The sequence below is a fragment of the Balearica regulorum genome, chromosome 5 (genome assembly GCF_011004875.1).
Source record: "Balearica regulorum gibbericeps isolate bBalReg1 chromosome 5, bBalReg1.pri, whole genome shotgun sequence".
NCBI lineage: Eukaryota > Metazoa > Chordata > Aves > Gruiformes > Gruidae > Balearica > Balearica regulorum.
In genome coordinates this window covers 3,874,785-3,891,192 of record NC_046188.1, presented here as the reverse complement: position 1 = coordinate 3,891,192, position 16,408 = coordinate 3,874,785, and the positions used below count along the sequence as shown (strand labels likewise).

The following is a 16,408-nucleotide window of genomic DNA, read 5'->3' as shown; positions in this document are numbered from 1 at the left end:
ATACTGATACACTTAATCACGTAACGAGAGATCTTTCACTGACGACGCTGAGCAGTCAGAACCTTACATGGGCCTGAAGCAGCTATTTATTCAACTCCCGGGCTCTCAGTGTATTTACGAACAAACCGGCAGAATAATGCTAATATTTAAAGACGTGGAAGGGGAAAAAGCCGCTCGGGTAGCTGCAGCCCAGCTCTCTGCAGCAGGCAGGGGGGACACATCTGTCGAGGCTGGTTCTGACTTTTCCCACCGCGGCATCCAACGTGCTGAAATAAAAGTTCCCGATTTTGGGGAAAGCAGGATTTTTGCTGGAAACTTCGCTCTCCTTTTAGTGACTCTTACCAGCCTGAGCTGTTTGAGGATGGACGAAAACTACGTGGCTGAATACAGTGATTAAATCTTGTTTAGCCCTTGCCTTTGTGTTTACTGGGTGCCAGATGTTCAGCAGAGCTACGGGGAAGACGGCCCCATCGGCTCCACATCGCGTCGAGGGAAGGGGGGGATCGGGATGCAGGGAAGTGCCGGTGCTGGAGCTGGACGGGCTGGGAAGCTCTTCCCTGGACCGCAGAGGTATTGGGACACCTGTATGATATAGATAGAATAGCTGTATTTGGATACCTGTTATACGTAGGTGTATATATAATAGGTGTGTTTATAAATCTCTATATAATAGGCGTCCAAACACAGCTATTATATATACACCTATGTGTAATCGGTGTCCAGATACCTCTCTGGTCCAGGGAAGAGCTTCCCAATGGCACAACATATACATTTGTATTTTTTTCTGTATATATATTCCTATATATACGATTTAATGGAACCAAGAGCTGCTTGGAGCAAACACCAAACCAGTCCATGCAAATCCCGGTCATCCTTTCTTCCTCTGCGTGTGACCTTGGTGCTGTGCCGTGGGTCAGACACCTCCTCAAGCGCGGGGTCCCGGAGCCGAGCGCTGACGGAGGCAGGAGCTAATCTCAGCCGGGAGGTCACGCGCTTGCCGGGCAAGAGGGGCTGCTGCTTTCCGGCGTGCAAAAGCATCCCAGGGATGTCGTGCTGAATTTGCACGGGGCATTTTGTTCCTGGAAGGCAAGGGGGATATCTGCCCGCACCTTGGTGCCTGCTACGGCTTGCCAAAAATTAGAGCGGCTGTAGGATGGTGGGATCGTCCCTGCGGCAGCCCAGGGAGCTTGCATTTTCCTTTTTCTCCAACACAACCCTCTGCTGGGGTCTTGCAGACTGTGCTATAACACTTTCCCAACCTGCCTGTTTCCCTCTTTTTGGTTTTTTTTCCCCCCAGGTTAGTGTTTATGCTGCCGCGTTTTCCTTCATTACGTTTTCCTGCCCTCCGCAGCATCTCTGCACGTGTTGGCTGCAGGGAGCACTCGTACCCCATATTAATCATTTCCCCGTGGAAAACTGAGCAGATATTTCAAGGCAGAAGGGGAAAGAAGTAGTCCTTGCCCTAACAGCATAGCTCTTGTCCCTGCAAATCCCTTGATTTCTAAAGTTAGGGTCCGGTGTGGCTTGGACCAATGTCCAGCTGATGGAACGGTGCTGGTGAGTTGCTCGTATTTTGGCTATGACTGTTTGCTGTCTTTGCCTCCGGAGCATTTGATTACACACTTCAGTAATTTTAGCATATGGCATGATTAATGAGTAATGTAAGTAATTCCTCATGTTGCCAGGACTCTAGCTGGTTGCATTTGTAAAATCCTCTCCATGCAAGTAGGAACACACTTGGGTGAATTATTTAGGGTTGTGCTTTTTCTTATATTCCCTTTCAATTGTACCCAGAGGTGTCACCGTTGCAGCGTACGGTTGCTTTTAAAAGAAAAATCTCTATTCTTGTGCAGAGTGAAGTTACTGCAAAAGGGCAGCTCTCGCCGCCGGCCGGGCTGAGGCTCCCCGGGGACAGCCCGGAGGTGGCTGTGGGAAGATGCTGGAGCCGCTCGCACATCCCTCGCTTTCTTGGAGGTCATGCGAAGCAGGAAAAAAACCCGATCTCATTCCCAGTCGCTGAATTGCAGCTCCTCAATTCCCACAGCAAGCGGTCAGGAGGGTTAACGGCACAGATTGACCCTGCCTGCAGTAGGAGCAGGCAGGAGCAGGCAGGAGGAGAGGAGCCGGGCGGTGGATGGGATGGGCAGCCCTCGCCCGAAGGGTGGCCTGGAAATCTGCCCGGGAGCAGCTGCTGGCAGGCGGCGCCGGCCTGAAGGGCCAGCTTTGATCTGCAATTAAAGACCAGAGAAAGAGAAAGTAAAACTTCTCTTATTTTATTTTAATTTTTTTTTTTTTTGGAGCAGCAGGGTTTTGTGCTGCCTGCCTGACCGGCAGCTGGGGCGCAGAGGTTGGAACGGGGTGCTGCTTGCTGGGCTCCCGCGTGTCCCGCTCCCCCCCTCATCCCGCTGGGGAGATATTTCTGCCCAGCAGACAGCCCATCAAAAACATAAATGCAATTTGATGTGGCTGCAATCAACGCTTTATTGGTGTGGCTGGGAATATCCTCGCTGGAAAGCGGGATTTGGGGAGATAGGAGATGTGGCTGCATTGCAAAGCTCCCGCTAACCCATCATAACAACGAGCAGGAAAATCCTCTTTTCCCCCCCACAACAGTTGCGTTGCGGAGCTCCCGCTAACCCATCATCCTACGAGCGGAAAAATCCTTTTTTCCTCCGCAACGGCTTCATTCAATTCCAGGACAGCGGGCGCCTTGCAGCTCCTCATGCCCTTAAGCTGCTTCCTTACAGCATCCCCTTTCTCCTGCTGCTGCCTGGATTTTTTTTCCATGTGTCCTGGGAGCAATAAGGGACTCCGGGCAGGATCCGCTGCTGCTGCGTGAGCATGTGGGAGAGGAAAAGCAAACAGCGAGATGCAAGCGTGAAGGTTTTTTCCCATGCCTCGGCGTTTCCTGCCCTGGTGATGTTGCTTCTCGTGGGGACACAGCGTTACGTTGCAGAGCCGCAGGGCGAGGGGAGGTACGTTGGCATGAAAGCTTGCATCCTTCTCCTCTTCTTCTGGCTGTGAAGATTTGGGACCTACGCTGCCCTCCAGCCTGAGCAGAGGAGCAGGGATCATTCCAGTTGGTGCTGGCAGGAGCTGGGAGGAGGATGTGGTGCTGGAGCCGGGACGAGGCAGCTCTGGGAGGAATTGCTCCAAAATTCATGACCGCTCCCTCACCCACCCTGAGGCTGTGCAAGATGAAGAAATTCCCTTCAGGTCATTTTTTTTTTTTCCCCAGGGGCTGGTAGGGCATCACACCCAGCTCCTGCCTCGTCATCCTCAAAGAGCTTCATGTGAATTAATCACCTGTTTTGGAAAACAAAGTCTGCGGAGCATCCTGTGTGGAGCAGCGGCAGTTTCCATGCCCGCATCCCTTCTTGCTCCAGTCCCCAGCTCCCCCGGGGGCGAGGGACGCCGGGAAAATTGGGACCCCTCTTGCATAGGGTAAGGGTGGTCCTGTCCCGAGGAGCTTGTGGGGCTGAGGGAGGAGGGATGGGATGTGGAGAGTCTGGTAGGGGTGACGGGCTGGTTCCCCTCGCCCCTGCCTGCCCCAAATAGAATCACAGAATCTTTAAGGTTGGAAAAGACCTCTGGGATCATCAGGTCCAACTGCCAACCTAACACCACCGCGTCTACTAGACCATGTCCCAAAGTGTCATGTCTACACAGTTTTTGAACACCTCCAGGGACGGTGACTCCACCACCTCTCTGGGCAGCCTGTTCCAATGTCTGACCACCCTTTCAGTGAAGAAGTTTTTCCTAATATCCAACCTAAACCTCCCCTGGCACAACTTGAGGCCATTTCCTCTTGTCCTATCGCTTGTTACTTGGAACAAAAGGCCAACGTCCACCTCACCACAACCTCCTTCCAGGTAGTTGTAGAGAGCGATCAGGTCTCCCCTCAGCCTCCTCTTCTCCAGACTAAACACCCCCAGTTCCCTCAGCCGCTCCTCATCAGACTTGTGCTCCAGACCCTTCACTACTCCGTTGCCCTTCTCTGGACACACCCCAGCACCTCAATGTCCCTCCTGGAGTGAGGGGCCCAAAACTGAACGCAGCACTCGAGGTGGGGCCTCACCAGTGCCCAGTACAGGGAGACAGTCACTGCCCTGGTCCTGCAGGCCACACTGTTTCTGATACAAGCCAGGATGCTGTTGGCCTTCTTGGCCACCTGGGCACACTGCCGGCTCGTATTCAGTCGGCTGTCGACCAACACCTCCAGGTCCTTTTCTACCGGGCAACTTTCCAGCCATGAAATAACGAGGTGCCCAAGGCTGCGTGACCGATGGGAAGGCCATGGCCGGTCTTCCTTGCTTCAGCCTCCAGCCACAAACGCAACCCGAGACGAGGTGACGGTGGCATTTGGGAGCAGCGTGATGCAAGCCCAGCCCCAGCAAGGCGACACCATCCAGCAGTCTAGACGCCGAATATGACCCTACCTTTTTTTTTTTTTTTTTTATAAATGGTCTCCACTCCAGTACAGAACGTCCTCTGACTTCTGAAGTATTTGTAATATTTCCACGCCCTCCGTTGCCAAAAAAACTTCTATAAAAAGCCGCTGGTTGGTTTGTTTTCTGGGTTTTTGGTTTTTTTTTTTGCAAAACTGAAACCCTTTGGTACTCTGAGACGCGCAGCGTTCCCAGGGCTCTGCCCCGGCACGATTGCTTTCCAGGAGGCAAAACTGTCTGGAGTTACTCCTGGCTGTCGCAAACCTCTTCAAACTATTTTTTTCTTCCTTTACACCTGACTGGAAAATAAAGTAGCATTTTTCCTAAAATAGTGGGGCTGCAATGAAGTCCTGGTAGGTGCACGTGAGCATCTTGGGGGGTGTTTGGGGGGGGGGTGACACCAGCATCTCGTAATACGGTCTCCGGATGCTCAGTAGCATGGCGATGACGCTTGGGGACCGGCGTTTGCGTCCTGGCACGGAGACAGACGCGGTGAAACACCGAGGAAGGGTTTGCTGCCTTTTGCTGCCACGAGCAGAGAGGTTTGGCAGTAGCGCAGCTATTTCTAAATATGTCTAGGGGATAGGTGTGGAAGGAAATCTTACCATTTAGAGAGTCGGCCAAATTGCAACGCGCTCAGCTTTTTAAATTGTGAGGCTCAAGTGTGCCGCTGCCAACTTCTTCATTTTGCTGTTTTCCTCTTTTATTGGGTTCCTATATTTGGCTGCAGCTGTTGTGTAGGATCCAGATGAACACCAGAAACTGGACTGTAAGAGAAATGACGAAATTTAATTGCAAAGTGACTGAAATGGAAAAAAATATCCCCCTTTCTTCCTCCCCGCCCCAGTCTCTGTTCTGCCTGTTGAGCAGCATCAGGTTGTATGTCACCGTGTGAGTCAGTGAATTTTTTTATCCTTACTCTGCTGTTGACAGAGACCCTTTAAATAGACTTTCATCCTGAAGACATTAGGACATGCTGGCAAACTCAGTGCCACCGCCTTCCTTAAGATTATTCTGATTGCTCTTTATGGTCCAATGCAGAGGGCGTAAGTGGATTTATTCTCTTGCTCGCGGTGCTTAATTTAATTGAGTTTGATCTGACTTTAGCTGCAGTTCAGACACTTCAGGGGCAAGGCTCAGAGTGCTGTCCGTGCTCTGAGAGGCATCCGGATAACTGGAGTCTGGGGATTTCATCCCACTTGCGGAAAAAACCACCCGAATGTTCGGCGTTTGTTGACTCTGTGTCTCCGACGGCCCTTTGTGTCAGCCTCGCGGTAACGCTTGGCTCCATCCTCCTCCTCAGGTCCCCCCCCCGGCCGACGGTGCCTGATTTTGGCTCTGGGTACCGCTCGCGCAGACGGTGTTTGCGAGCGGCGGTCATGCCGCTGCGAACCCCGCCGACCTCATTTTTTGGGGTGGTTTTGCAGATGATGGCTCCGGCGGCAAGTTAATAAGTCACCAGGCACTTGGGTTTTCCACGCTGAATTTGGGAAGGCTCTGGCAAAGCCCCAGCCGGGGTCAGCCCTGGTTTGGTCTGGTCGTGGCATTCGTTGAGCATCTCGGGAGGTTTTGTGGGATGTCCTGACATAGCTGGATGGCCCAGGGCAGCGAGTGGAGAGCTTGGCTTTTACCCAAATAAATATTTAAGCACCCAGGCAGCTGAAGAACCCATAATAAAATGTTCTGAATGTAGGCGGGTGTACAAAGCTAGTAAACTGTGCTAAGGGGGTGAGGACCTGCTCACCATCAGATACTGCCCAGCGTCTGGTACAACCATGGGCTTATCTCCAGGCACTTCAAGAGTTATATAAGTCATCTTTTTTCTTTTTTTCTTTTTTTTTTTTTTTTTTTTTTGCCTCCAGTCTGTTTTGCAAAACTTTTTATCTCGAGTGAATTTCTGTTGAAGATAAGTCGGGTACTTAATTCTGTAAACTCACACCACGAAGCTCGATCCATAGAATTCACTCATTCCAAAGAAAAATACTTCTGTTTTGTTTTAAAGTCTGAACTGGGAGAGAAATGGGGTTTGAGGTCTCATTTTTCGAAGAATCGTCATGGCGATGCACGCAGGCTGTAATTTTTATGAGTCATTGCTTCGAGACAGCAGCGATCCAGTGCAGAGATACCCCACTTGATTCGAAACACATTTCCTGACGGAGGGTGACTGGATCAGCATTAAAGAGAGGATTTCCCCTAAATGCTGTCTGTGCGACAAGTAAAACGATGGAGGTTTTATGCTTCAAAAGCTACCCAGGCGAGCCAGCCCTCTGGCCTTTTAAGGGAGCCAGAAATGGGGTGGAAAAATGGATGCTAACAGCTTCTTTGGAGAATTTTTCTTATATATCAAAACGGGATATTGAAACTAGTGTGATTGCCCGTCATTTTAATTTTTGGGGAAATGGGTGCGTACTCAGACAGCCCTTCCAGCGGGTGATGCTGTGATGTGTACGCAGGTGATGCAGGAAAACCAGAGATCTGATTTCTCACGGCGGTGTGAGCCCATCCCTCGGAGCACTGAAATCATCACTTGAATGTCCCCCGACCCCTTGGCGTGCTTCTTGGCGGGGGCTGCAGACCCCCCATCTTGGATGGGGACAAAGCAGCCAAATCAGCCCTTCTTCCACGCCGAGACACATGGATTTCTGACCACGACTGCTTTCCCATCACGATACACCGTGGCGGTTAAAGATGCAGCAGCTGCAAGATTTACTTGGTGGATTCAGTGCAAAAGAGCATAAATTGTGAATTTTACGCCCTGCGAGGCGGCTATTTTTCTTTAAAGCTGGTTTTCTAGGGGCGGTTGGTGTGGTGTCCTGTGTAAAAGGAGGATTTCATCCCAGTTCTGTTGTTTGTCTCTGGGTGGGAGATAAACGGGCACAGCTGGGCTGGGTGAGCTGTGCAGGGGCTGGATGAGAAATGAGGGATTACACGGGGGAAAAAAGGCCATGGATTTGTCTTCGGTGGGAGACAGCACAGGCACAAGTTGGCTCTTGGAGGCAGATGGAAAAGAAGATGCTGTAGGGAGTAAAATGTCTTTGTCCAACAGTTGGGAAATTTTTTCTTGGAGGTTAAAAGCCGCCTTCCCGGTCGCATTTTTGAAACGCCACCGATGAAATGCCTGTATGTGTGGTCTTTTTGCCAAAGGGCATTTCCCTCGCTTGATAAAATCGTGGAATCCCAGAAGGGTTTGGGTTGAAGAGACCTTTCAAGGTCGTTTGGTCCCTGCAGTGAGCAGGGACATCTTCAACTAGACCAGGTTGCTCAGAGCCCCATCCAACCTCACCTTGAATGTTTCCAGGGATGGGACATCCACCACCTCTCTGGGCAAAAAATCCCCTAAATTTGACAAAGCCCTTCTGCTAGGACATGGACACGGAGCTGCGACGATGTTAGGGCTCAGCCACGGCTGCAGCTGGTCCAGCGTGGGCTGGAGGAGATGTCAAAATACAAACGGTTCCTGCTCAAATCCAGCCGAAAAATGGTTTTGGACCAGATTTTGGTCGGCGCTCTCCTCTCCGTACAAAGGGTATCCTCGCAGACGGTTTCTGCTAGCGGCTGCCACCAGCGACGCCGGGGATACTCAGTAAGAGGCTGGATAGCTGGGTTTTCGCGCACTTACACAATAAATAGAAATAAAATGCTAAAAGGAACATTTACAGTAATTTCTAGTAGACGTTGCCAGTGCCATCTGTCTCGTGTGTACAGACACGGAGTTTCTTTTAAAGCAAACTCAGCCCCCACCGACACGTCAATTGAAGAGTCAACACCTTGTTCAGAAGGTCACTTCTCCTGGTCCGTCCGCGTTTCACTGTCCCTTTTTCCTTCAGAGTGACCTTTGGCAGGAGCAGCATGGCTTCAGCTGGAAAACGGGGCTGAAATCATGAGTGGAGGGTTTCGAGTGGGAATTTGGGGCTGAAGTCAAACCCTGGGGAGGTGTTTTACCCCAGGCGAACAACTCCAGCAAATGGGCTTCTCCGAGTGCAGTGGGATTTAGTAAAAAGCCCAAACCTATATAAAGGACTTTAATTTTTTTGCACCACTTGGATACTTTAAGGATCTTTCTCTTGCTCTTACGGCCAGAAAACAGGGGCTGGGGCTTTGGAGCGGTTCCTTGTCCCAGTTTCCATTTAACTGGAGTCCTACCATCTGCAAGGCCTTACACCCTGGGATGGGCTCTGCTTTAGCTACAGCAACCAAACACCACGTTTGCCAAGCCCAGCTCTGTTCAAAACACGCTTTTAAGACCCTTTGTACACTTATTAATCGTAAGTAGCGGCAAACGGTTTTTTCACCAGCAGTTTACTGAAAGATTGAAACGTTCAGCCAGAAAACGTGCAAAGTTGCTTCTCGCTTTTTCTCTAGATCTGGGGCGGGAAATAAAAATAACGTCGTGCTCTTGCTGCTTTTCTCCGCTTTTTAGCACAGTGGGCTTTATTTTTAATATGTCCCCTGCAACCCTCAGTTGGCTTCAGCGGGTTTGTAAAGTCTCGGAGACGATGGTATGTCCCGCGGACCGTTCTTGGGGAGAAATGTGTAGCTCGTCAATGGGAAACGCGCTCGGCTGCAGGGGAGCAGGGATGCTCCGGCATCGCTGCCTTCGCCGTGCCCCGCGGCCGCGCGCCGTTCCGAAGCTGCTGCCGAAAACTTGCCCGTCTCCTTTGTAATCCGACGATAGCGTCACGAACAACCGAGGGACTATAAAAAGTTGCTTTGAAATCAGATGGTCAAGCTTTGGGCCGGCTCCAACAGATTGCTTTCAGGAGCCGAGCTTGGCCCGGAGCCCTTCTCTTGGCCTCTCTGAATGGTTTCAGCTGAGAGGCTGTATCAGTTGCTAATGCACCATAAATAAACATCAGAGTAAAACCTCGCTAGCAAAATACCAGGGGAACTCCTCATTTTAGGCTGTGCCGCGTGTCGTCCCTTGTGCGTGACCCTGGTTGTCCCAGCAGATTTTTTCTCCGTGAGGTAAGGCGGCTGTGATAAACGGGAATGCGAATAGCTGTCTGGATTCATACGGTAGGTATTTATTGCTAGAAATGGTCAAAAAGTTGTGCGGTGAAACTTCGCTGTTGGTTAGTGGGTGCGGGGACGGTGTTTAGCGTGGTAATGTGGAGGTAGGAGTGACAAATCGGGGTTAAGTTAAAGCTTGAATTAAATAAAGCTTATATATAAATAAATAAATATATAAATGTTATGTAAGTATATAAATGAAGCTTAAATTAAAGCTGTGCCAGATGACACTTTGCGATGGGAGACCCATGATACAAGAGAGAGTTAAATCCAGAGATGCCCAACCTCTGGATTTGGGAACGCCAGGGCTAGCGGGATCCCTCCCTGGAGGTCACCTAAAATCAAACACCCCAAACGTGACAGGCGCAGAGGGGTTGCTGGTGGTGTACAGGCCGTTGTTTTTTTTAAAAAAAAACGGGAAAAGCACAGGTTGTTATTTCAAATAGCATTGCAGGGAGGCTGTGGCGGTGTCCTGCCCAGGAGGGGACAGCCTGTGATGCTCACCGTGTCTGCAAACAGGGACACGAAGCCCAGGGATGTGACCTGGCAGGGAAGCCGTGCTTTAATTAATTAATTAATTAAAAAACCCCAAACACATAATTATTGCAATGTACTGTTTGTAATGGCAGCCATCCCCTGACAAATGTGGAAGAGCTTCTCCGGTTAATGGGCTCACGGTGTGTCGCTGCCTGGGGCGCGGCGGGGAGCCGAGCTCGCTTCCAGCCTGACATTCCCCGGCTCGTTTGCAGTAAGGAAAGATGCTGGGGTGAGCTGCAAACCCTGTAACTTCTCCTCATTAGAATAATGACTTATTGTCTTGTTCAGCATTCCTCTTGGTGGGAGAATACAGCCTGGCTGCAACGCAACCAGCTCCTCACCTACCCTTGCAGCTACGGCTCCGGGCTTCGATGTGCAGCGGGGACGGGACCGGGGGCTGCTTTCCTTTGGGCACGCCGAAGGCAAAGCTTTGCGCATCTCTGAGCCTTTTCGGGTGATACACGCAAAAAAACAGAGCTAGAAACAACACAGGGGCTTGAACATGGAGAGCCAGCTGCAGAGGAGAGCTCCGAAACTCTCCCCTCCAGGCTCAAGCGTGACCCATAATCTCCTTTTTTCCAATCCAAGCTGTATTTCAGAGCTCCCCGACCTTTTTTGCAGCCTTTCAGCATTGCAGTAGGATGGCTTCGTGCCCAGGTGAATGCTTTTCCAGGTCAGTTCCCACATATTGACCGAGGACGGTTTAGAGTAGATGGAGGGGGTTGGTTTTTTGGTTTTTTTTTTCTCCCCTCTTGGTTTTTTGCAGCACCGGCGAGGGACTCCTGGCTCCCCTCCAGTCCCTCGGTGGTTTTGGTGGTACGACGGATCGTGGGCTCCACTTTCCCGGAAAGCTCCTTCCTGCTTGGAAGCGACTGCAGCAAGCAGAAGCAAAAAACAAAGTACCACCTTTGTGGGAAATGATTCCCAAATTCTCTTTTTCATTAGTCCCCCTCATACTGCCACGGCTTAACACACGAACACGCTGTGATGCTCTTCATTTTAAATAACATGGGGTTGAAATTATTCAGGCTGGTTCTGGGCAGGGAAGTGGGAGAGGCTAGGATTTTGCTGTGAAAAGGAAACACTTTGGCCAAGATCTCTTTAAAAAATGGGTGCTTTAAATATAGGCTCTGAAATTTCCAGTCTGATAAGTAATAAACTGCATTAACTCTTGGATTGCTTCTATGGTAGTGAGAGTACCTGGCCTGTCACCTAGGTGCATAAATAGGCGTTTACATGCTGGTTAATTATTTTTATTTTTATTTTATTTATATATTTATTTGATATTTATATTTTTATATTATATTTAAGATAATGGGTGGGGATGGTACTAGGCTCTGTTGTGGGACTAGCAGTGTTGGTATTTGCATTTGAGTGACTGTGCCTGGGAAATTCTGTATTTTACCCAAATGCTATGTTACCTCTCCAGCCAAGGACGGTGTTTGTTCCTGATAGACTTGCAGGGGAAGATGTTCTCAACTTGATTTTTAACCATTGCAAAGCAGGAAATTCAGCCGAAGGAGATACTGCACATTGCTGGATGTTGTTCCTAAAGGAAGGATATTCTTTTTTTTCCCCTGTTTTTCCATCCTACCTTTTCTCCATTTTCTCCCCAGACATCAGGCATCCAGAGGAGCTGTCCCTTTTGAGAAAACCCAGAGATCCGTCAAAGAAAAAAAAGAAGAAGTTGGATGATCAATGTGAAGACGACGCCTTCGAGCTGGAGGGTCCGCTGATCACGCCGGGGTCCGGTGAGCTGGGGCTTGCTTTGTGATGATGGGCTCGCAGGGACGGGGTCGGCAGGAGGCAAACAGATAATTAATTGGGGAGAAAAATGATATAGCGGTATCGGTCTCACCTAATTCCGTAAGGTCTGTGCAAGAAACGGACCCCAGATAAATGCCACAAATCAGCCAAGGCTGCAGCACTCGGTCGCGGTCGCACAGATGCATGCCCGAAGCTGTCACGCATATAGGGGAGCAGAACAACGCCAGGCTTTATAAAATAAAACAGAAACCAAGTGTGACCACTTTAACACTCAGATTGCGTTACTGAAAGGTTTTCTTACCCTACTAAGAAAGGAATTAAATGGAAAATCGTTCCTAATGTCAAATTCCAGGTGTGTTTAGGCAGTACGACCGTTCTACTCCTTCCTTATTAGCCCAGCAAAACCAGTATTTTATTAATTGCATGAGTGTTTCCTTATGTTAAGGTCGTAGCTATAGTTCATAACGCTAAAAAACGAAACCCTTTTATTGCTGGAGGGGGTAGTTTGCCAGTCTGGCTTACAGAACCTGAGCAGAGCTGCTAAGAGAATCACTGATGGAGTAACGTCGCTGATGGAGTAACGTCAGTGATGGAGTAACACCTCTTGCCACAGGCAGCAAATTGATGCAGGGAGGTGTTTGCAAGCGGAGAGGTTTTTCAGCTCCGAGGTCTGGTGTTTGAAGGCAAATGGCAGGAGCTTAAACCATAAAGTCGGTCAAGTGGGAGCACTTTAGCCCAAATGGACTTGTGGAGAAAGCCACAGAGATGCGCGCTGACGGGAGGGTGAGGCGTGTCTGGCTGCCAAAGCTCTTGGTTTTAAATCCAGCGAGGAGAAGGAAGCAGGGCAGCTTTAGTTAAGGGAAAAAAAAAAAAATCTTGGAATTCAGTAAACTTGTATTCGTTGGTCTTAAATTAACTGAAGTACAGGGGAGGGTCAGGCAGTGCGGTTAATGCCGCTGGTGGCTCTGGGCTTGCAAGCAGAAAGGTTTTGGCTGCGCAGGGCACGGGCAACGATGCCCTGGAGCTACCGTGCCAAAGTGATGTGCACCACGGGCTCTGCAGCAAACGGGTCTGGTGCAAGGGAAAAATAATCCTCCTTTTGCTCCGGTCTCGCTCTTTCTCCTCTCAGTTACTTAAAACCACTTCTGGGCTAATCCTCTCGCACTCTGGGCTCAGGGAGTTTTGCCTGCATCGGGCAAAGCTCCAGTCAATTTTCATTTGGCATTTTCATCTTGAAAGTCCGTAATTAGCCTTTCCAAAAGTCACTGTTCGTGGAGAGCATCTCCCTTAGATTAATAGGAAATACTTGGCCTGCTCTGGGGGAAATGTACGCGAAAGATAGGTTATTATTTTAATTATTTATTGGTCTTTCAGCGAGTCACTTTGAAGTGTCTAGCTGGTTTTGCTTTCCTTGTGAATGAAATTACTTTTGCTGGAGGTTTAATTACTGCAGCTACCTGCCATGTTTAGGTGCCATTAGTTACAAGTAATGGTTTTAATCTGAATAAACTGTTGCTAGCGTTGTTCCAACATTCGTTTGTGTGCTGAACACTTCTGTAAAACGAGTTAATATTTTGAGATCTGCTTATTTCAGGGCATGTAGATGTAATGGGCATGTTTTGTCACTGAGCACCCCGTACCTGGCAGTGAAACCATTGAAATGACGGTAGGCAGAGCTGTCAATACACCCACAGTAAAAGTTGCCCAACACTTTCCATTAAAAGACCTGTGTTCACTTGTTTATAAGTTAGCCAAACTTATAGTTATTTCACCTGGAACTTTCCATGACATTGCCTGCCTCGGGCAAATTTTTTAAGGGAAGCTTCTTCTGAGATGTTTGAGATGTTTGGAGGTGATGAGGAGAACATCCGAGGGGAAGCTTTGCTCCTCTGGGGCAGACACTCGAGCGGAGGAATGTGGGCGGATGTCCGTGGGAAAACGTGCCTGATTTGGGGCGAGAAGTGGGATTTTCTTTTGTTAGTCCAGTTTATGCTCAGCCCCGTCTGCTTGAGCCATGTGAAGGGTGAGGCTGGCACGCTGCGAGGGCAAGAGCATCTTTCAGGATGTGGTTTATGGATGGTGATGGTGGTCTATCGCCGTTCTTGTTGGACTGCTCTGCTCCAGCATAACAGCAGTCCGTGGGGAGAGCGCGTTTCTGTTGCTTTTATAATCGTAGAGTATCTCAAGTTGGAAGGGACCATAGGGATCGTCGAGTCCAACTCCCAACGTGTAAGTACCTGATATAAGTACCTGGCAAGTCATCCCCAGCCTTCTCCTTGGAAGCGCGAAGCTCCAAGGTGGATGTCTCCATCCCTTCATCACTTCTGCAGCTGGTTTGCTCCCGCCCAGTTTGCTGGGTCTGTCTCGCTGGCAGGTTCCCACGGCGCTTACCGGCCCCCCGGGCTTTTTGTCAAAACAGTAATCCAGACCAGGGTGCCAGCAAAAGTAGCAGGAGCACTAAAAGCATCCTGCAGTTTTCTTGTTAGGTGGTGACTGCTAGTTTTCACTTATATTTTCCATCCCATCGGACAGTTTAGAATCACGTTGCTGTGTTATTTAAGTTCCCTAGCCGAGATGTTGGCCATCATTGGCGTGATGCTGCTGATTCAAACCATTCGTACTGCTCCTTGAGATACCCATCTCAATTAAAAAAAAAAAAAAAATAAAAGAGTTTGGAAAAGTTTTTCTATTATTTTGCTCTTAGACTTTTCCAGGTGTTTAGCTCAGCTTTCGGTCATTTCTTGGGCGTTCAGGGAGGAGGGATCGTTTGGGGCAGCAGAAGGAGGTGGCACAGAAGACCTTGCTTCTGGCATCTCAACCCTGCCACGCGCCCCTTCAACGCCCTTAGTGGTGTTCTCGGAGGGCGAGTCTGGGTGCCTCGAATTGCACATCTGAACAGGCTCGTGATCGAAAAAGGACACAGCTCTTTCCCAAAAAGCCAGTGCCACTTATTGGTCCTTCTGGGTACTGGTGGATTATAATGGATTATAATCCATTATAAATGGTGCTGAGCTCATTGCCCGACGTGCGTACGCAGTGGAATTGCTGACATTAGGATACGGTCGTTGAACCTCCCTTATTTTGAAAATCTGGATTTTATATTCTTAACATAAAAAAATCAATGCTCCAGTGAGATGAATAAGGACTATTTAGCTCTACCTAGCTGGGTCCCCTTTCTTCTCTTCATATTTGTAATTTTAAAAGGGTGGGGATGTTGGAGTGTGTACGAGCTGTAAAGCTGTGAAAGCCCTGGGAGGAACGTGTGCTTCGGGATCAGTTTTGCACCAAACCGCACCACTCGCTCGGCATATTAATACCAAATTTGTTTGGCCGTCTCAGCAAGCTTTTCCGTCCGTGAAATACCACGTTTCCGCGCCCGGCTGTTACTCGTAACGTCGATAAAATAACCGCGGAGTCACTTTGGTTGCTTTGCCTGCCGAGTCCACCGGCGTTGCTGCAAACACTCCGTTTGGGTGGTTAAACCTCACCTGTGCTATTCTGCTCTCTTCCGAAAAATGCCCGGTTTTGGCTTCTCTCCTGTCCTACTCTCTGGGTAACTTTCTCTCGCCTTCTCATTTCCCTCCTTTCTTTCCCTCTCTATAGGCACCGATATTCTTTACATCGGCCCCGTCAAAGGTGAGCTCCACCTCAGTAGGACTTTTGCGCTCTGCCTCTGGTCTCTTTGGCTGCGCCCTTAGTTTATTTTCCTGCTCCTCTAAAACTTTTGACTTCCAAAATCTTTAAGCGACAGGTAATACCGGTAAGTCGGGGGCCGTTCATGTCCCAGGTGCCGCCGAAACGCAGGGGGCAGGAGTTTCCCGGCGTGGGAGACCTGTGCTTTTTCCCATGGATTTGGGCTGGAATGAGTTTTCCATCAGTTTTGCTCTCGGAGAAGAGCTGAGAGAGAGGGGCAGCTTTTCATGGGAAAACAAGCAGCGCAGTGTTTTCCCATTGCGGGGGAAAAAAAAAAAATGGTTTAAAAAAAAAAAAAAAGGGAAGGTTTTTCATCCGCTGGCTTTGGGTTTGTGTCTGAGTTGGCTTGGTTGGGAGCAGGCAGGGCTTGGCCCTAAGCTAACTCCCAGCTTTTATTCCTCTTACTGGTAGGAAACATATATTCGAGCCCAGGACTGTATAGCAAAACGATGACGCCGACCTACGACGCTCACGACGGCAGTCCCCTGTCACCCACTTCGGCCTGGTTCGGTGACAGCGCGTTGTCGGAGGGCAACCCGGGCATCCTGGCCGTCAGCCAGCCCGTCACCTCCCCGGAGTCCTTAGCAAAAATGTACAAGCCACAGGCGCTGCTTGATAAAGCCAAAATCAACCAAGGGTGAGTTAAGGATTTGTTTTTCTGCTCTTTTCTTCTTCTTCTTCTTTTTTTTTTTTTTTTTTGTTCTTTTCAATATGCGGTTTTAAATTGCATTCTTGAAAGCGTCATCACGACTTCACCAGAGCTTTTTGTGTGTGTTATCCCATCTTGACAATTTACAGATGGCTGGATTCTTCCCGATCTCTTATGGAGCAGGAGGTGAAAGAAAACGAAGCTTTGCTGCTCCGGTTCAAGTACTACAGCTTTTTTGACCTGAATCCAAAGGTACAGAGCGATTTGTTTTACTCGCATCTTGCAAGCAAAGGCTTTGAGCAAA

General features: G+C 49.3%; 1 protein-coding gene across 5 annotated transcripts in view; it reads left to right on the top strand.

Annotated features, from left to right (window-relative positions):
* The window catches only part of FERMT2 (FERM domain containing kindlin 2), a 50,975-nt gene that overhangs the window by 19,495 nt on the left and 15,072 nt on the right, over positions 1–16,408 (top strand). For 2 of the 5 annotated variants that reach the window (XM_075753217.1, XM_075753218.1), the window contains exons 3-6: positions 11,612–11,746; positions 15,366–15,398; positions 15,867–16,092; positions 16,254–16,356. In XM_075753217.1, coding sequence (XP_075609332.1) covers positions 11,612–11,746; positions 15,366–15,398; positions 15,867–16,092; positions 16,254–16,356 — 497 coding nt within the window. The remainder of the gene's footprint in view (positions 1–11,611; positions 11,747–15,365; positions 15,399–15,866; positions 16,093–16,253; positions 16,357–16,408) is intronic. The other 3 variants (XM_075753220.1, XM_075753219.1, XM_075753221.1) reach the window with 2 other exon arrangements.